The following is a 16,531-nucleotide window of genomic DNA, read 5'->3' as shown; positions in this document are numbered from 1 at the left end:
CTTTTTGCCAAGAAACATGATGAAAGGTTTACTGTGGTCATCACCCTTCAAATCAGCATTCCTCAAAGATGGAGCAAAACACATGGCCAAACAGGCCTTGTAATTTATGGGGAAGGTTATAAATCTTCTGAGTTACTGGCCAGGGAAGTCAGAGATGGTATTCCAGAATATCCTTTGACAAGCAAGGGCCATCAGTTTATGTCAGTTACTACTCCAGGTGTGGCCTGGGGAACACCTGTATCAGAATGACCCAGAGCCCATCCCAAAATTTCCTGACCTTATTTCAAACCTGGCTCAAAGGAGAAATGATTCCTATCTTATACTCAACTGCTAGCCCATCACGTTTGCCAGGAAATCTAAGCTGGGGACAGAAGGGGATCTCTACCGAGGCATCATTCCAAGGGAGATGCTTGGGTCTGGCCTCAGAGGAGGCAGCTGCTCTGCAAGAGTAGGAGCTGCCACACCTATGTTGTTAACAATGTAAGAAAATCCTTTCTGTCTGAACAGTGCACTGCAGTTTAAAAACACTTCCACAACTGTGATCTAATTGTATCTTCCTTAAAAAGTATGAGACCAGCAGGACAGGGGCTGCTACTCACCCACTATACAGAGAAGGAGCTGATCCCTGAAGGGGACGCTGCCAGTGTGAGGGGAACTGGGAGGAGTGCTCAGGGCTCCTGGGCTGCTTCCGCTCTACTGAACTACCTCTTGCAGGATGAACGAAAAACTCCAGGGGTACCGCTAGATATCAAGCAGAACTTTCTGAGTGGACTGGAGGAAACCAGCCCTCTTGGTCCAACACAAACTCACTGACAACACACGCCCCGCTGTCCTGCCTTGTTTTGGAAGGAAAGCTTGCAGGGATGGGTGCTAGTGTGTGCCTCACCTGCAGGTCACTCTGTGCCTTGAATATAGATATTGACATGGGTGGCTATAATGAATCCAGTACACAAGAGAAACAAATAGGAGAGGAGAAGGAAAAGGGGAGAGTCAGAGGAACTATTTTCTTCCAATTCATCTGGAAAGGCTACAACAGGACTTGCTCACATCCTTTTTCAATGGCCACATGATAGTTAGGCACGTTCATCTTCACATCACCATGCTTAATACCGTTCTTTGAAAAAGATTTAAGGAGGATGAGAAAATAAAATTTCTGTCATTTAAAAAACAAACCAACAACAACAAAAAAGCTCAGTTCTTTATAAGCTTAAGAATATCCCAGAGAGTACATGGGATTTACCTACTTACAGAAACAGGCTTGTTTCAGGACTTAAAAGTTTGTCTTAAACCTGAAAAGTAACTGAAATCAAAGTTACAGAAAAATTTCATTACATCTGAAAGGGCTGTTAGGATGTTTCTCTTATGTGCCTTTTAATTATTTTTTTCCTCATAGTGGTACAGAAGCACCACCATGTCCCAGGGCAGTCAGGCAGGCCTGCCGGATCTATCCCCTCAATCCATGAAATAACTAGCCTCTTTGTAAATGGACTGGATACTGCAGGACCCTGCACTGCCTTTCTTCTACTCTCTGGCTTCAGTGATGTGGGATTAGGTCAGTTAAATTCCCGAAATCACAGTCTCCTCACTGGTAAAGTTGGATTCCAACAACACCCACATCCCACTGTGAGGATCACGACCACAAACACATTGAGCTCTGTATGTGGCACCCAGTAAGCCCACTCAGGCAGTGGTGGTCATTGTTGTAATGTAGTTCCACAAACTTCAGGGAGACTTTTCATAACTTAAACCAATATAATGAGCCAATATGTAAGAATATAATAATTGAGAAACAAACCTCTCCGGAACTGAATAAAAATTATAATTATCTAGTTCGAGAGAGGACTGTTGGCTCTTACTGCCCAGCACCTGAGAAGAAAGCGGTGGGCTTGTCCCCCCTGCCCCAGCCCCAGCCCCCAGTGCTCTGACCTCCGTTGATTCTTCCTGCTCATTTATGACGAGAAAGGCGTCCTCTGCAGCCTGCCGTTTGACGTCCGCTATTGTCTGCTCCATTCGAGCTCTCTCGGTTGCAATCACTTCAAAGGCTTTTTGCTCTGCCTCAGCAACAGCTTTCTGTACTTCTGACATGGCCTGAATTTTCACCTTATTCACAGCTTCTTCTGGAAGAAAGTGACAATAAAATCAACTGGCCGAGAAATCTCTCCCCTCCTACTAGACATCATTTCAAAGAAGGGACAGAGGTGAAACAGGATTTTTCTTCTAAAAATACTTATGACAATGGCATTCTCTTTTATTCTTATCTCCACTTGTCTATTCATGCAATCATTTGTTGGGTCTGCAGACCGAATCACTTGTTGGCACTGTGCAAGGTGCTGAGGAGACCTCGGCGACTAAGATGTAACATATTTTCACAACCGTGAAAGCGTATAAGCGTGGCTGAGGCGACATGATACTTGTCATTATCAGGGACAAGAATTCCAAGGGGAAAGGTGGTCAGATCTGTAAGTGGCAGAGGAGGATCAGGAAAACGTGTCTTGGTTGAGATGGTAGGTGGAAAGGAATCTTCTAGTCTTGCATTCCACGCTAAGGAATTTGGCTCTTCTAAAGAAAATGTGAAACCCTAAAGGGGTCTATGCACAATGAAAAGAGTGAGGGCAGAGACCCCAATTGAGAGGCTGGTCAATAATCTGGCTGATAAACAGAGATTCTGAATGTAGGTAGGAGCAAGCAACACAGAGGAGGGGATAAGACAGAATGAGGCTGGTGCACCTAAGGGTCTGGAGGTGGAGGTAAAGGTGAAAAATGGAAGTGCTGTGCATTGAAACAGATAATGAGCAAAATGCTGGTGTGGAGGTAAGCAAGAAGGCTGAGGTGCATCCAGGTACAAATCACCAGAAGGCAATTAGGTACAGAAGACTGAACTCAGTGGAGAAACGTTGCCTGAAGATACAGTTCTGGGAAGGTTGCTAGGTGCTCTGGGCTACAAAAACCCCAGCTGCCATTACCCCACTTGGATCCTGATCAGTTCTTCCCATCAAACCCTGCTTAGTTTCCACAGGATGTATACTCCAGGTGACACACACGGTACACACCTGAGCCTCAGTCCTAGGTCCCAGCATGAATGATGTTCCTTCTAAGTCCACAAGACTGGACAACCCTGAAGCCTAAGGAAACTCCCTGACTGCTTGGTTCTTGCACATGGCTGAGGCTCAAAGGGGGTTCACACACAGTGTTCTAGGCTGACAACCTAGAACTTTCCATCACATTGCTCCATCCAAGAAAAGTTTTCACCCCAAATGACAAGGGTAATGCTGATAACTATTTTCATTTCCCATAATTCTACTTTACCTCTTGGTAATATAATACACACCTGCACATTGCCAACTGCAAAGATTTTTCTGAAGTGCTATGTAGTTTTCCAAATTAGTTTTAATGGTAAGATAATATTCTGTGGTGCCACACTGTAAATTCACATAACCATTCATTGCTATGTGGGCACTTCCTGGGTTGCCTTTCCCTTGCTCCAGTTCAGTCCAGTCGCTCAGTCATGTCCGACTCTGTGACCCCATGGACTGCAGCACGCCACGTTTCCCTGTCCATCACCAACTCCTGGAGCCTACTCAAATTCATGTCCATCACATCGGTGATGCCATCCAACCATCTTATCCTCTGTGGTCCCCTTCTCCTTTTGCCTTCAATCTTTCCCAACATCAGGGTCTTTTTCAATGAATCGGTTCTTCCCATCAGGTGACCAAAGTATTGGAGTTTCAGCTTCAGCATCAGTCCTTCCAATGACTATTCAGGACTGATTTTCCTTTAGGATGGACTAGTTGGATCTCCTTGCAGTCCAAGGGACTCTCAAGAGTCTTCTCCAACACCATAGTTCAAAAGCATGAATTCTTCGGTGCTCAGCTTTCTTTATAGTCCAACTCTCAGACCCATATGGGACTACTGGAAAAACCATAGCTTTGACTAGATGGACCTTTGTTGGAAAAGTAATGTCTCTGCTTTTTAATATGCTGTATAGGTTGGTCATAGCTTTTCTTCCAAGGAGTAAGCGTCTTTTAATTTCATGGCTGCAGTCACCATCTGCAGTGATTTTGGAGCCCAAAAGAGTCTCTCATTGGTTCCATTGTTTCCCCATCTAATTGCCATGCAGTGATGGGATCAGATGCCCTGATCTTCGTTTTCTGAATGTTGAGTTTTAAGCCAACTTTTTCACTCTCCTCTTTGAACTTTCATGAAGTTCTCCTTCGCTTATCTGCATATCTGAGGTTATTGATATTTCTCCCAGCAATCTTGATTCCAGCTTGTGCTTCATTCAGCCCGGCATTTCGCATGATATAATCTGCATATAAGTTAAATAAGCAGGGTGACAATATACAGCCCTGATGTACTCTTTTTCCTATTTGGAACCAGTCTTTTGTGACCTGCATACAGATTTCACAGGAGGCAGGTGAGGTAGTCTGGTATTCCCATCTCTTTAAGAATTTCCCACAGTTTGTTGTGACCTACACAGTCAAAGGCTTTGGTGTAGTCCTTTTTTATATCACTGCTTCTTTAACAATTTGTGAGTCTAAATCTGGATCATTCCTTACAATCATGGATTGTAGGGAGTCATTCCAAATCGTTACTGTTATTTAAAATTTTATTTATTTTTCTCTGGATGGACTAGGTCTTTGCTGCTGTGCATGGGCTTTCTCCAGTTGTGGTGGGTAGGCTTCTGGCTGCAGTGACTTCTCCTGTTGTGGAGCATGGGCTCAGGGGTGCGTGGGCTCAGTAGTTGCCATCTGTGGACTTAGCTGCCCCCACCACATGTGGAACCTTCCTAGACCAGGGATCAAATCCATGTCTCTTGCATTGGTAGGCAGATTCTCAACTGCTAAACCACCAAGTAAGTCTACTTTTTACTATAATTTTAAAATTCGTTTTAATTCTTTTGGCTGTGCCATGCAGCATGTGCAATCTTAGTTCCCCAACCAGGGATCAAACCTGTTCTCCCTTAACCACTGGACCACCAGGGAAGTCCCTGGATCATTCCCTTTTAAAAGGAAAGATTCAAAAGCATGCAAGTGAGAAATGATTTCAAAATACCCATGTGTTCACAGGTGGTAATACTTAACAATTCATTAAGTATTATTATCCATTAATTATTAATCTTATTAATCCATTAAGAATTATTTAGTGACATTAACAGGGCCCTCTAAAATTTTGTCAATAATTAAAGTGTTAAAGACTCTGGGGGCTAATTGGTCGGAGGGGGGGTTGCATTATCTTGTACTTTCCTGACTGTCAGTGAAAATAAACATTTTGTAATAGGGTTATCTGTATTTCTCATAACATGATGTCTGTCCATTTGTTTATATTATGGTCTTGAAATTAAGTGGGTATTAAACTTTTTGTAGAAATAAATTTTTTGTTAGGGAGAAACCCCAAAACTATTAATTCCACTGAGAAAGGGAGACAAGAAGGAAAAAAAGACTAGTATTTGGATGAGGTAATATGAGGTTGGCATAATCCCTGTCTTACCACAACAAGCAGTTCCTACCCTCCCTTTTTCTTGTAGAAAATGACACCTAGAAAGAACAGTCTTTATGAAGCTAGAGACAGTGAAGGTGAAAGGAAGAGCAGACTGAACCAAATGTGGGAGTGTGAGAATACAGTGATGAGGACAGCCAGAAATGAATTAAGCTATACTTCCAGAAACGGGGCATATAAATAGAGAAGAGTCGGTTACTTAATGCCTCCCAGTAGAAGTGGGTGAAAAGGACTTGGATGGAGTGTACAGAGTCACTACAAATTCTCAACCAGCAAGGAACACAACAGGCAGTCCAGAAGTGGGGAGAGCTAAAGGAGGAGAAGCAGGGGCCTAGAGCTTTTTGAAGAGGAAGTTATGAGAAAATCACCTTTTCACAAATATGTACTCTACAGTCAAATCAGTGAGTACATGTGACCCCTAAGCAGACAGACATACCAGTCTTTTTCCAAAACTCCACAGGTACATATCCTGTTCCCGGCCTACTGTTGAATTCCCGCTGAGAATCTACAGAGAGAGAGAGAAACAGCATAGGGTCAGAACTGTCTATAATTGGCATGTTTTACTTTTGTGAAAAACTTATCCGATCTCTCATTCACCACTTAGAAAGATTCAAACATACACATTCATTTACTGGAAAAAATATTCTGACATGAAATAAAATCAGATTATAATAGTACACTTAATTTTTAGATGCTCACTTGCTAATCATTGGAGAAAAGCAAATCAAAACCATGAGATGTCGCCTCACACCTATCAGAATGGCTATCATAAAAAAGACCACAAATAACAAACGTTGGTGAAGGTGTGGGGAAAAGGGAATCCTTGTACACTGTTGGGGGGAATATAAATTGGTACAGACATTATAGGAAACAGTATGGCAGTTCCTCAAAAAACTAAAAAGTACCATATGATCCAGCTACTCCATGCCTGGGTATATACCTGAAGAAAATGAATATAGTAATTCAAAAAGATATAAGCACCCCAACGTTCATAGCAGCATTATTTACAATAGCCAATATATGGAAGCAACCTAAGTGTCCATCGACATATGAATGGATAAAGATGTGGTATCTTCATGGTATTTCCAGAAGTCAAAATTTTCAGCTCATTTACTAAGAAAACTATAGTTTCAGAGGCTATTAATCAAAGGTCAGACAGAGAATGCAAGTATTTGGATCAGAAGTGGGGGGCAAAAAGAACTGTGGTCCTATAAGAGGATGCTCTAGTTCTTAGGAGAAATAGAATGAAGCACTTGAGAAAGCCAATGTGGCAAATGTGAAAAAAGGGTGAACTGAGGCACAGGGCACATGACTGGTCACTGTGCTGCTGCTCTTTTAGTACTTCTGTATGGTTAAAAAACTTCAAAACAAAAAACTGAGAAAAAAATTGCTTTAAGTATAGGCATACAAAATTTCTTAGGAACACTAATTTGCTAATAAGTGAGCCCAGGAGTGGAGGAGGTAAAAAGTGGGATAGGGAAGATTTTCACAATCTGTATGTTTCTGTACTGCTTGACATTTTTGTAATGCAGTTCATTTTTTAAAAATTCCATTTAAAAAAAAAAAAAGAAATGAAATACCCAAGAAAATGAAGGGGATCTAATATTCAGTTCAGTTCAGTCGCTCAGTCGTGTCCGACTCTTTGCGACACCATGAACCGCAGCATGCCGGGCCACCCTGTCCATCACCAACTCCCGGAGTTTACTTAAACTCATGTCCATCGAGTTGGTGATGCCATCCAGCCATCTCATCCTCTGTTGTCCCCTTCTCCTCCTGCCCCCAATCCCTCCCAGCATCAGGGTCTTTTCCAATGAGTCAACTCTTCGCACGAGGTGGCCAAAGTATTGGAGTTTCAGCTTCAGCATCAGTCCTTCCAATGAACACCCAGGACTGATCTCCTTTAGGATGGACTGGTTGGATCTCCTTGAAGTCCAAGCTACTCTCAAGAGTCTTCTCCAACACCACAGTTCAAAAGCATCAATTCTTTGGCGCTCAGCTTTCTTCACAGTCCAACTCTCACATCCATACATAACCACTGGAAAAACAATAGCCTTGACTAGACGCACCTTTGTTATCCAGATATTAAAACACATTCTGAAGCTATAATAATTAAGTTTGATATTACATTGTGAAGCTATCCTAATTGCTAAGCATGTATGCTGGTTCTGGAATAAACTTAATAAGCTGTAGGACTACTTATGCCAAGTTTATAACTTATTTAAGCCTCAGTTTTGCCATCTGTAGATGAATCTAATGGTAGTTCCTATTATCTCCATACGCAGGCTTGAAAACACACGTAAAAGACGTATTAGCACTGGCAGGAACACAGTAAGAGTCCACACAGCTATTATTACCAAAAGTGATAGCTAATATAGTCAGAAAGACTATAATACTTAAGACTATAATATTTAAGTATTAACAAAACCAGCATATGATAATTATTTCATTTTAACAGGTAAAGGATGGGTATCAATTGATGGTAGGAAAATTTAAACTATTTGGAGAATTTAAAGTTGGATAGCTAATATGCAAACACATAAAACTTGAATATAGATGAAATTTACTGTGCCCTGGGAAGGTATCAAGGTCAAGGAAAACCTACAAATAAAATGTTAGATTTGACCCCATATTAACTATCTCATCCATTAAAACAAAACAAGATCAAGTGAACAAAAATGCCTGTATCCATAACTCATTAATTTGCTAAGGGTATCCTAAAGGAAAAATCCCTACCTATAAAGATTTTATATATTACTTACCATAAAACAAAAAATAAGCAAAAAACCTTTAGTTCAACAATAAGAATGGCTTAAAAAAAATAATAGTGTATTTACATGGTGGAATACTGTAGTACAGTCATTAAAATCATGTTTATAGAATATTCAATAATGTGAGAAACAGGTTTAATATGCAGTTATGTTTTCAAAGAAATCAACAGAAAGTTGTAATACAGAATTCTCAGATACATTACAAAGCTCTTCAGTGTGGGATTATGAACTAGTGAATTCTTTTTATGTTTCTGTATTTTCTACAATGGGCCATACAGTTTGACTGTTTAAAAAAAAAAAAGAAAGAAAAAGATACCTACACTTCATGAGGTTGCTCCAAACAAAAAGGAATGGTTCTCTACTGTGGGAGACCAGGTCCCATCTCAGACAAATTAAATCAGAACCTCTGGAGCTGGGGCCATGGCACCAGTTTTCCTAAAGTCCTTGGATGGGTTCTGAGGAGCATCCGGGATTAATGACTGAAGAAAAGTACCTCGCTTAGAACCCACTGTTCACAGTTAAGGTCTCCCAAACCACACTAGGAGCATCACCTCTCTGTAGGTCATATATGGACATATATATACACTTTCTGCTATAACAATGGTAAAGTCCTTTCCAGCTGATTCTTTCAATATTGGTACACTTTGATCTTTCAGTTGCAGGCATTATTAATTGATTATGATTAGGCTTTTCAGTGGGAAAGAATTTCATTTTCTTTTTTTCAGCTCACCAGACATAATAAACATTTCCTTCTTCCCTTCCCCCAAATAAATACACTCAAATTCTGTTACATCAATAATTACAACTGAATTTGTAATTATTTCAAATTCAATCTCACACTCTTCCTGTGGTGTCAATATATTATAAATTTCCTTTTCTTGAAGAAATCTCCAGCCAGCTTCTGGGCTATTCTAGTCTGAACTGGCTACTTTCCACACTATTTCAGCCTGGAAAGTCCCACTGTTGTTTGGGATCCTCCCAAGTATCCCAGGGATTCCCTTCCTCCATGTCTTTCCACTTTATGGTTTATTTCCTGTGTTAGGGCACATCCTACCCAAATGTAGTAGATACCACAATGAAGGCTGATTGGAGGTGATTCTTCCCCTCTAAATTGTGGGTTATTAATCTAACAATTGTTTTGTTAGAATTCTAGGCAAAACAGTCTGATCACAGGTGGCCCCTCATTTAACTATGCCTTTGGACAGGGCACTTTTTCAGCTACTAGATGAATGCAAGGGAACATTTTTGGAGGAATAGTTTCAGGTGGTATCCTGGATATATCCTGGATTGAGAGCTCAACAATTTTCATCTCTACTGCTTCAGGATGAGAAAAGGCAGGAAGGGACGACCCAGCTTGGTACAGTAAAACTATTTGGTTTTTTTTCCAGGCAGAGGTTGATAAATGGTATTTTTCTAGACAGGGAGTGGGGGAAACTAGAGGGAAGCTGAGGTGAATTTTTTTTTTTTTTTAAACATTTATTTTTATTTATTTGGCTATATAGAGTCTTAGTTGTGGCATGTGGGATCTAGTTTCCTAACCAGGGATCGAACCCAACCCCCCTGTATCAGGAGCGCAGTCTTAGCCACTGGACCACCAGGGAATTCCCAATTTTTTTTTTTTTTTTTAAAGAAACAAACCTTTACTGTGCTGTTTGTTTCTTTTGTTGTTGTTTTTGGCTCCATCGGGTATTTGTTGCTGCCTGTGGGTTTTCTCTGGTTGCAGCAAGTGGAGACTACTCTCGAGTTGTGGTGTGTAGGCTTCTCTTGTTGTGGAGTATGGGCCCTAGGGTGTGCTGCTGCTGCTGCTGCTAAGTCGCTTCAGTTGTTTCTGACTCTGTGTGACCCCACAGACGGCAGCCCACCAGGCTCTGCCATCCCTAGGATTCTCCAGGCAAGAACACTGGAGTGGGTTGCCATTTCCTTCTCCATGAGGTGAATATTTTGAGGGCTACTATAAGGAATGAATGAATGTGATGTACATGAGATGTCCCAAGCACATTCAGCCAGGCTTAATTTAACATTCAAACACTCTCTGAACATCACCCCATACTTATATACAGCATGGAGTTGAAAAGAGAAAAAAATGACAAACATTCTCATTCTACATGGGGAAGACAACATTTCTTGAACATAGCAGATACTGACCAAGTTCTTGACATATTTTGTGATTTACTGTTCATAATTCCCAAGCTCTTTATAATTCCACAATCAAGTACCATCTTCCTTTTAAAGGAAAAGATAAAAAGCCTCAAACATAAAAAATAACAAGAACCAAAGATAAATAAAAAGCCTCCCTTGCCAGCCAAAGAGACTCTCCCCTTACCATTGCTGAGAGAATCTGCGCTCCCAGGACTGTGCTGCCTGGAGACCAACTCACTCCCTGTTTTCCTCATCTCTGTGTTTTCGTTGAATCGTCTTTTCCAGTAGTTGAGTTCTTCACGGTCTGATTCTTGACAGCGCCGCAGGACTGCCATGGAGCGCCTTGTTTTTTCTACCATTTCCATAATGCAGTTGAGGGCCTGAGCCAGGCAGGAGGTCAGGCAGAGCCACAGGATAAGGATATTCAGACAATCAACGGTGAATATCAGGAAAGGTAAACAAATACACAGAATAAAGGCTTAAGAACCTTAAGGATTTAGCAATAGAGTTTACATCTGAAAGCCTACCTTATTGTTTCTCTTTAAATATATACACATACTTTTCTTTAAGATTTCAAACTAATATTTTTTGGATTCTTCACGGCTGAAGCAGACAGTCTCATTATAAGGAGGTATTACATCTTCTCTTCACTTTTAAGTGAGAGGGGAAACTCTCTTTTCCAGTTGGGCAGAGGACTTAAGTTTACATTCTGTGCCAGTGTACTAATTCTCATTTGTTTTAGAGAAGCTCCATTTATTATACCAGGCCCTGTGACAAGCACCTTGTATATCATTCTAACTCCCCCTGTAAATTCAAATGTCGCATTAGTTTTTTTTAATATATAAAAATTAAGCCTAAAAATGGTAAAGGGCAAGTTCCTTCACCATTTTTAGACTTAATTTTTCTATCTTCCTACCATTGCAAAGGTAGGATGTGGAAAAGTTGGGACCTAAAACTCATAAACCCATGTTTTTAACCATTATACTACAGAGTTTCACTTGGTTATGACCTAAAATGAAAACCCTACCACAAAGATTTGGGACTTACTCTTCACACTCTAGCTTGGGGAGTAGGAGATAAGTCAGCTATTATTGCAAAGACACTGTAGCTCTGGTTAAGTTCACTTCAAGCATATACACTCTTACTCTCAGTAATATTTAGGATGAAAAGTAATAAGTAGGAAAGTTATACACTGTAAAATTCTTACATGATCAAGATGTTTCCATTCATCAGCCCATTCCCTTTCTGTCAAACGGTGGTCTACCAACTCATCTTGATAGCCTCCATTTAGACCTATTAGAAATTAAATTTGAAGATAAAGGGAAAAATACCGTAAACAGAATTTTACCAAGTAAATACACATTCATTCATAGTAGCTATAAGCACATTGTTAAGGCCAATGATTCACAGTGACTTAAAACCACAAAATGACATAAAACCAACAAGAAATCACTACACAGAATGTATTAAAAACTCCTACAAATCAATTATGAAGGATAAACAGGCCAAAAGAAAAGTAGGTAAAAGAAATAAATGGTTACATCCCAGACAAAAAAAGCAGAGATGATTTATAAACATATGAAAAGATATTCGAACTTATAAGTAATCACACAGTGTAAATAAAACGTTCATGAAGATAATTTGACATCTATATATTGGAAAAAGGTAAACTGTCCTTCATACTAAGTGTTGGCAAGGCTGCAGCACAATACAAAGACTTAATCACCATAAACAGAGTTGGTGCTATACAAGCACTTGTAAACAATTCAGTAGTCCCAAAGTATTATTTGTTGCATGGTTTGATACATATTATTGAAGTTTGCAAGAATGCAATGACTGTGTGAATCAAGGGTATACTGAATTATCCACTATTTTGAAAAATCATGTCATATATGTCACCACTACCCCTGGTACCTGAATCATCAATGTAACACAACTTTGTGTACCTGAATCATCAATGTAACGCAACTGTGTGTATGCTAAGTCACTTCAGCTGTGCCCAGCTCTTTGTGATCTGCCATCAGTCTGAATTTATAGGCGTGTTCATAGTGAATCTGTATTTGTCCAACCATCTGCTTACACTTCATCATACCTTTTTGTGTAGTCATGCCTGAGCACTAACATATTATAAAATACTTTGTTACATATTAATACCCTACTTTAGAATACTGATCCTAAAATTATGGCACTAAGGCAGGCTTTGCAGTAGTAGTGGTGCAGTTGTGTCTGACTCTTGCTACCCCATGGACTCTATGTAGCCTGCTAGGCTCCTCTGTCCATAGGATAGTATCCATAAATTTCATTTTTGGTGAATAAATTAGGGGAGTGTTACAGTTTATTTGTTTAAAAATGAGGGGTGGGAAATGATTAAGTAAGAACTATTTTATTAAGGCATATGTTTTCAAAAGAGGACTGGAGAAAATTACAGAATCTATATCCAGATTGGAAGACAAATGGTTGATTTTAAAATAGAACCATCAAGGTAGAGGATTAAAGATCTTTCGAGCAGAACACTTCAAGATGAAAAAAAAACCTCTCTCTAAAACATAGAAATACAAGGAAAACCTGACCAAAATGCAGTTATAGCTAGTTTGTGGCATACTTCTCTCTAATGGATTCAACTGGCAAAAAAACTTGTATGAATATAGAAAAAACCAATAGGAAGTCTCATTTTTAACATAAAATGAAACATACAGAACAGCTGCTAAGGGAGGCATCATAGCATACTGGGAATATAGCCAAGCTCTCAGCATCAGACAACTGGGGTCAGAATCTTGTTTTTGCCACTTTCTAGCTATGTGATTCTGGCCACAGTTCTGTCTATTTTCATGTATAAAAAGATGTAAACTCCATGGAGCCCCATGTGTGAGGATTAAATGAGACAACCGACATACACCATAATCTAAGTACTTAAGACTCAGTAAATGTTGGCAGCTGAGAACATCACTGCTGTCACGGCCCTCACCATTCAACTACCACTGCATGAAGCCAGAGTCCTACTGTGGTTCAAGTCTATGAAAGATGACAGTGAGTCTAAGTCAGAAAGGGGACAGGCAAATGTTTTGCAACTTTTTACTCCACAGGGCAACACACAAATGGAAATGTATGGGCAATCCTGGAAGCTAGTAGCCCTCTGGTTCTCTGCTCTGACACATCTCAGCAGAACAACTGCAAAGAACCTTCTGCAGTAGTTACATGAGTACCTGACAAAGAGCTTTGTTCAAAACTGATCTCACTCTGCACTTTCTGAGTCTCTTGTAAATGTGTTATCATACCTTCATAATTAAAAAAAAATTAATTTAAAAAAATGATCTCAGGTGAGGTTTGCTGGGGGACTTTTTTTTTCTCTTAAATTTAATGATTGCTGAGGACGCATATGCCAGGCATTCCTGGCACATGACAATGACCCAGCACAGGGGGTGGTTTTCTCTCCATTTCAGAAATGAGTAAGCCGAGGCACAGAAAGCCTACGCAACTTGCATCAGATCACACAGCTAGTTATAATGCAGAATCAAGATTTAATTTCAGGTATGCCTTACCTCTGACCTAAATGTCTCTGCACCTTTTACCACATGTTTTACATCTTTGTTGCTTAACTTCTAAAACATTTCATTCTGAAATAAACTCAGACTTACAGAAATGTTGCAAGAATAAAGAATTCTCACATACCCTTCACCCAGATTTCCTAACTGTGAGTAATTTTATCTCACTTTGTGATTTTCCATTTCTCTTCTGAACCATATCAGAATAAGTAATACCCCTTTATTTTTAAATGCTTTTACTGTGTATTTCCTAAAATGTTAAGCCCACTTCCACTCTATGATAACAGAAACAAAGTATGAATTGAGATCAATTTCAAATGAGAATACTGTAATTCTAACATTCTTTTCATGTATAACATTGTTTTATCCGTGGGAAAAAAGCAATGATGATAGTATTTTGCTTTATCACTAAGAAGGAAAGAAAACCACAAATTCAATCTGAATTTAAATCATTACCGTGCTGTTTATGCCACTTACTAAGATTGTGGTGTCTATCACGAACTTCTCGATGTTCTATCATCTTGCTGGGCTCACGATATAGGTGGGAAGTTGCAATATCTTCTAAGGTGTAGTGCTGAAGAGGCGGAGGAGTAGGATGGAACTGGCCCCCAGGATTCATGAGGGGTACAGTGAGGGCAGGACTGTGCCGGGGAGCAGGGCTAATGGTACACACTCTCTTGGCAGGGGGCTCAGGAGCAATTGCATCTCTTTCAAAACTGCTCTCTTCCCGCCTGTAGAAGGATGGGGCAAGTACATGTCTGAACCTGTCAGTAAGTGCTGGTATAAACATTTCCCAGGCACCTACTGTGTGCTATGTATTGTACATTTTCACAAACAGGAAGATGTTAAGAAATGGTTTGAGATGAGGCATGAACTGAAATGTCTTCAGGGGCCAGGCAGATAAAGGAAACCACTGATTTATCCCAGTACAAGAGGAGAGGTCAAATCCATCCACAACAAGCAGACACATCTCAATCTCATGAAGCAAAGGAGAAATTAAGGCGATGACACATTTTCTTACTTTACAGGACTATGGAAGATTATGGGTTCAACTATGTTTAGAAATGCTGTTCAAGGTCAAATTTGCTACTATGGAGGTCAGTATTGGAAAGAGACAATTCTCCACATAGGAGGAAAAAGCCTCACATAATTAATATACTTGTGGTTTGGTAGGATTTTTAGTCATTTGCTTCAATTGTAGCAAATTTTCCACTGTTATTAAAATGTTGCTTCCTCAACAAACCATAGAAAATAGTGTTAGATACTCATACATAAATTTCCAGGGTAAATTAAATTAATTTCAATTTTCAAAGTAAAGTGATTACACGTTTATAAGACTTCACATCAGAAAAAAATGCCTTAAACAGATTATATTTTCTGTGGTTTTGAAGCAGTGGACCCACAGAATACTGGAGAGCAGAATTTATCAGCAGGGGTGTACAATCATTTGAAGAGTTGAAAAGCATTCTGCTGCCTGATGCTGTGACAAAGCAAAACTAGCCTTAGAAATTCTGAGTCCATACCTATATATAACCACAGTCATCCAGTTCTTTTTCTTTCACAAGAAAGGGAAAGCTCAGAGCGGTTCCAGAAAATCAAGGACAAAGCAGCTCTTCTCGGCTCACCTCTCTGGACTGGGCCTTTTTCCATTTCCATGCACTTCCATGAGCAGCTCCGAAGAGTCAGCAGGGGACGCAATACTTGTGTTGAGCAGAAGGTGTTCGTGCTGAGCCAGGTACTGGGATGGGGTCTGCTTGGCGGCCCGAGCGCAGTGCAGCAGTTCTCGCTGCAGCAGAGGCAGGTTGGCCTTGAAAAGAAGAGGCAGGGGCTGGAAGGCAGTTTTCCTGGTGTTGGGCCCTATACACAGGGCTCAGCACATCCCAAGGCGTTCACAAACAGGGTGACACAAACAAAAGCTCTCGCCTTGTCAGTCCACTTTTCACATGACATCCATTATACTGAGCTTAATTACTGTTAACTTGTTTACTGTCCCCACAAGATCTAAATTCCTTTAAGCAAGAAACTGTGCTTTATTTACCTTTGTGGCCCGAGTACAGAGTCAAAGCTCAGTAAAGGTTTGTTGAACGTAATAGTTTCAAAACTTAAACATTTTTGAAGACTTTGATCAGTTATAGAATTAGTAATGCCTACATGGGAGTAGGAGGCATTCATTCTTTCTTTTCTCATTTTAAGTCCTGGTTCTCCCTTCTGAATCCTAGGACATTAGGAGAGCATAAAAACCTTGCCTTCCTGTTCTCTCTTAAGAGCTGCCATGGAATTCTGGAAACAGCAATTATTCTGGCTTAGTTGGAACATGGGGTCTTGAAAAACGTAGTAGGAGTGATAGGAATGGGGCAACAAGCCTTAGACTAGTTTAGTATCTGGGTATGCACAGTTATCCCATGGGCAGAATCTGTTTCTTACTGTGGTGCTCCATTGAGCACATTCCCTTGTTTTGTGAAAGGATAATTATTTATGTACTGATTATTTTTCCTTCTCCTCAAACTTAAACCTCTAATGAGACAAATCATACCAAAAACCCTGTGTACCTTTAAACTTCTTCATATTTAAAATATACTTTCCCCA

The 16,531-nt window shown here is 40.1% G+C and overlaps 1 protein-coding gene across 3 annotated transcripts in view; it reads right to left on the bottom strand.

Moving 5' to 3' along the window:
• Window positions 1–16,531, bottom strand: part of CBFA2T2 (CBFA2/RUNX1 partner transcriptional co-repressor 2) — a 141,470-nt gene that overhangs the window by 6,340 nt on the left and 118,599 nt on the right. For 2 of the 3 annotated variants that reach the window (XM_043883182.1, XM_043883180.1), the window contains exons 5-10: window positions 15,571–15,752; window positions 14,423–14,676; window positions 11,611–11,696; window positions 10,588–10,783; window positions 5,933–6,001; window positions 1,927–2,117 (exon numbers count right to left, since the gene is read on the bottom strand). In XM_043883182.1, coding sequence (XP_043739117.1) covers window positions 1,927–2,117; window positions 5,933–6,001; window positions 10,588–10,783; window positions 11,611–11,696; window positions 14,423–14,676; window positions 15,571–15,752 — 978 coding nt within the window. The remainder of the gene's footprint in view (window positions 1–1,926; window positions 2,118–5,932; window positions 6,002–10,587; window positions 10,784–11,610; window positions 11,697–14,422; window positions 14,677–15,570; window positions 15,753–16,531) is intronic. The other variant, XM_043883181.1, reaches the window with a different exon arrangement.

This window comes from Cervus elaphus, chromosome 23, assembly GCF_910594005.1.
Source record: "Cervus elaphus chromosome 23, mCerEla1.1, whole genome shotgun sequence".
NCBI lineage: Eukaryota > Metazoa > Chordata > Mammalia > Artiodactyla > Cervidae > Cervus > Cervus elaphus.
Note: the sequence above shows the minus strand (reverse complement) of the source record. Positions and strands in the feature narration are given on the sequence as shown.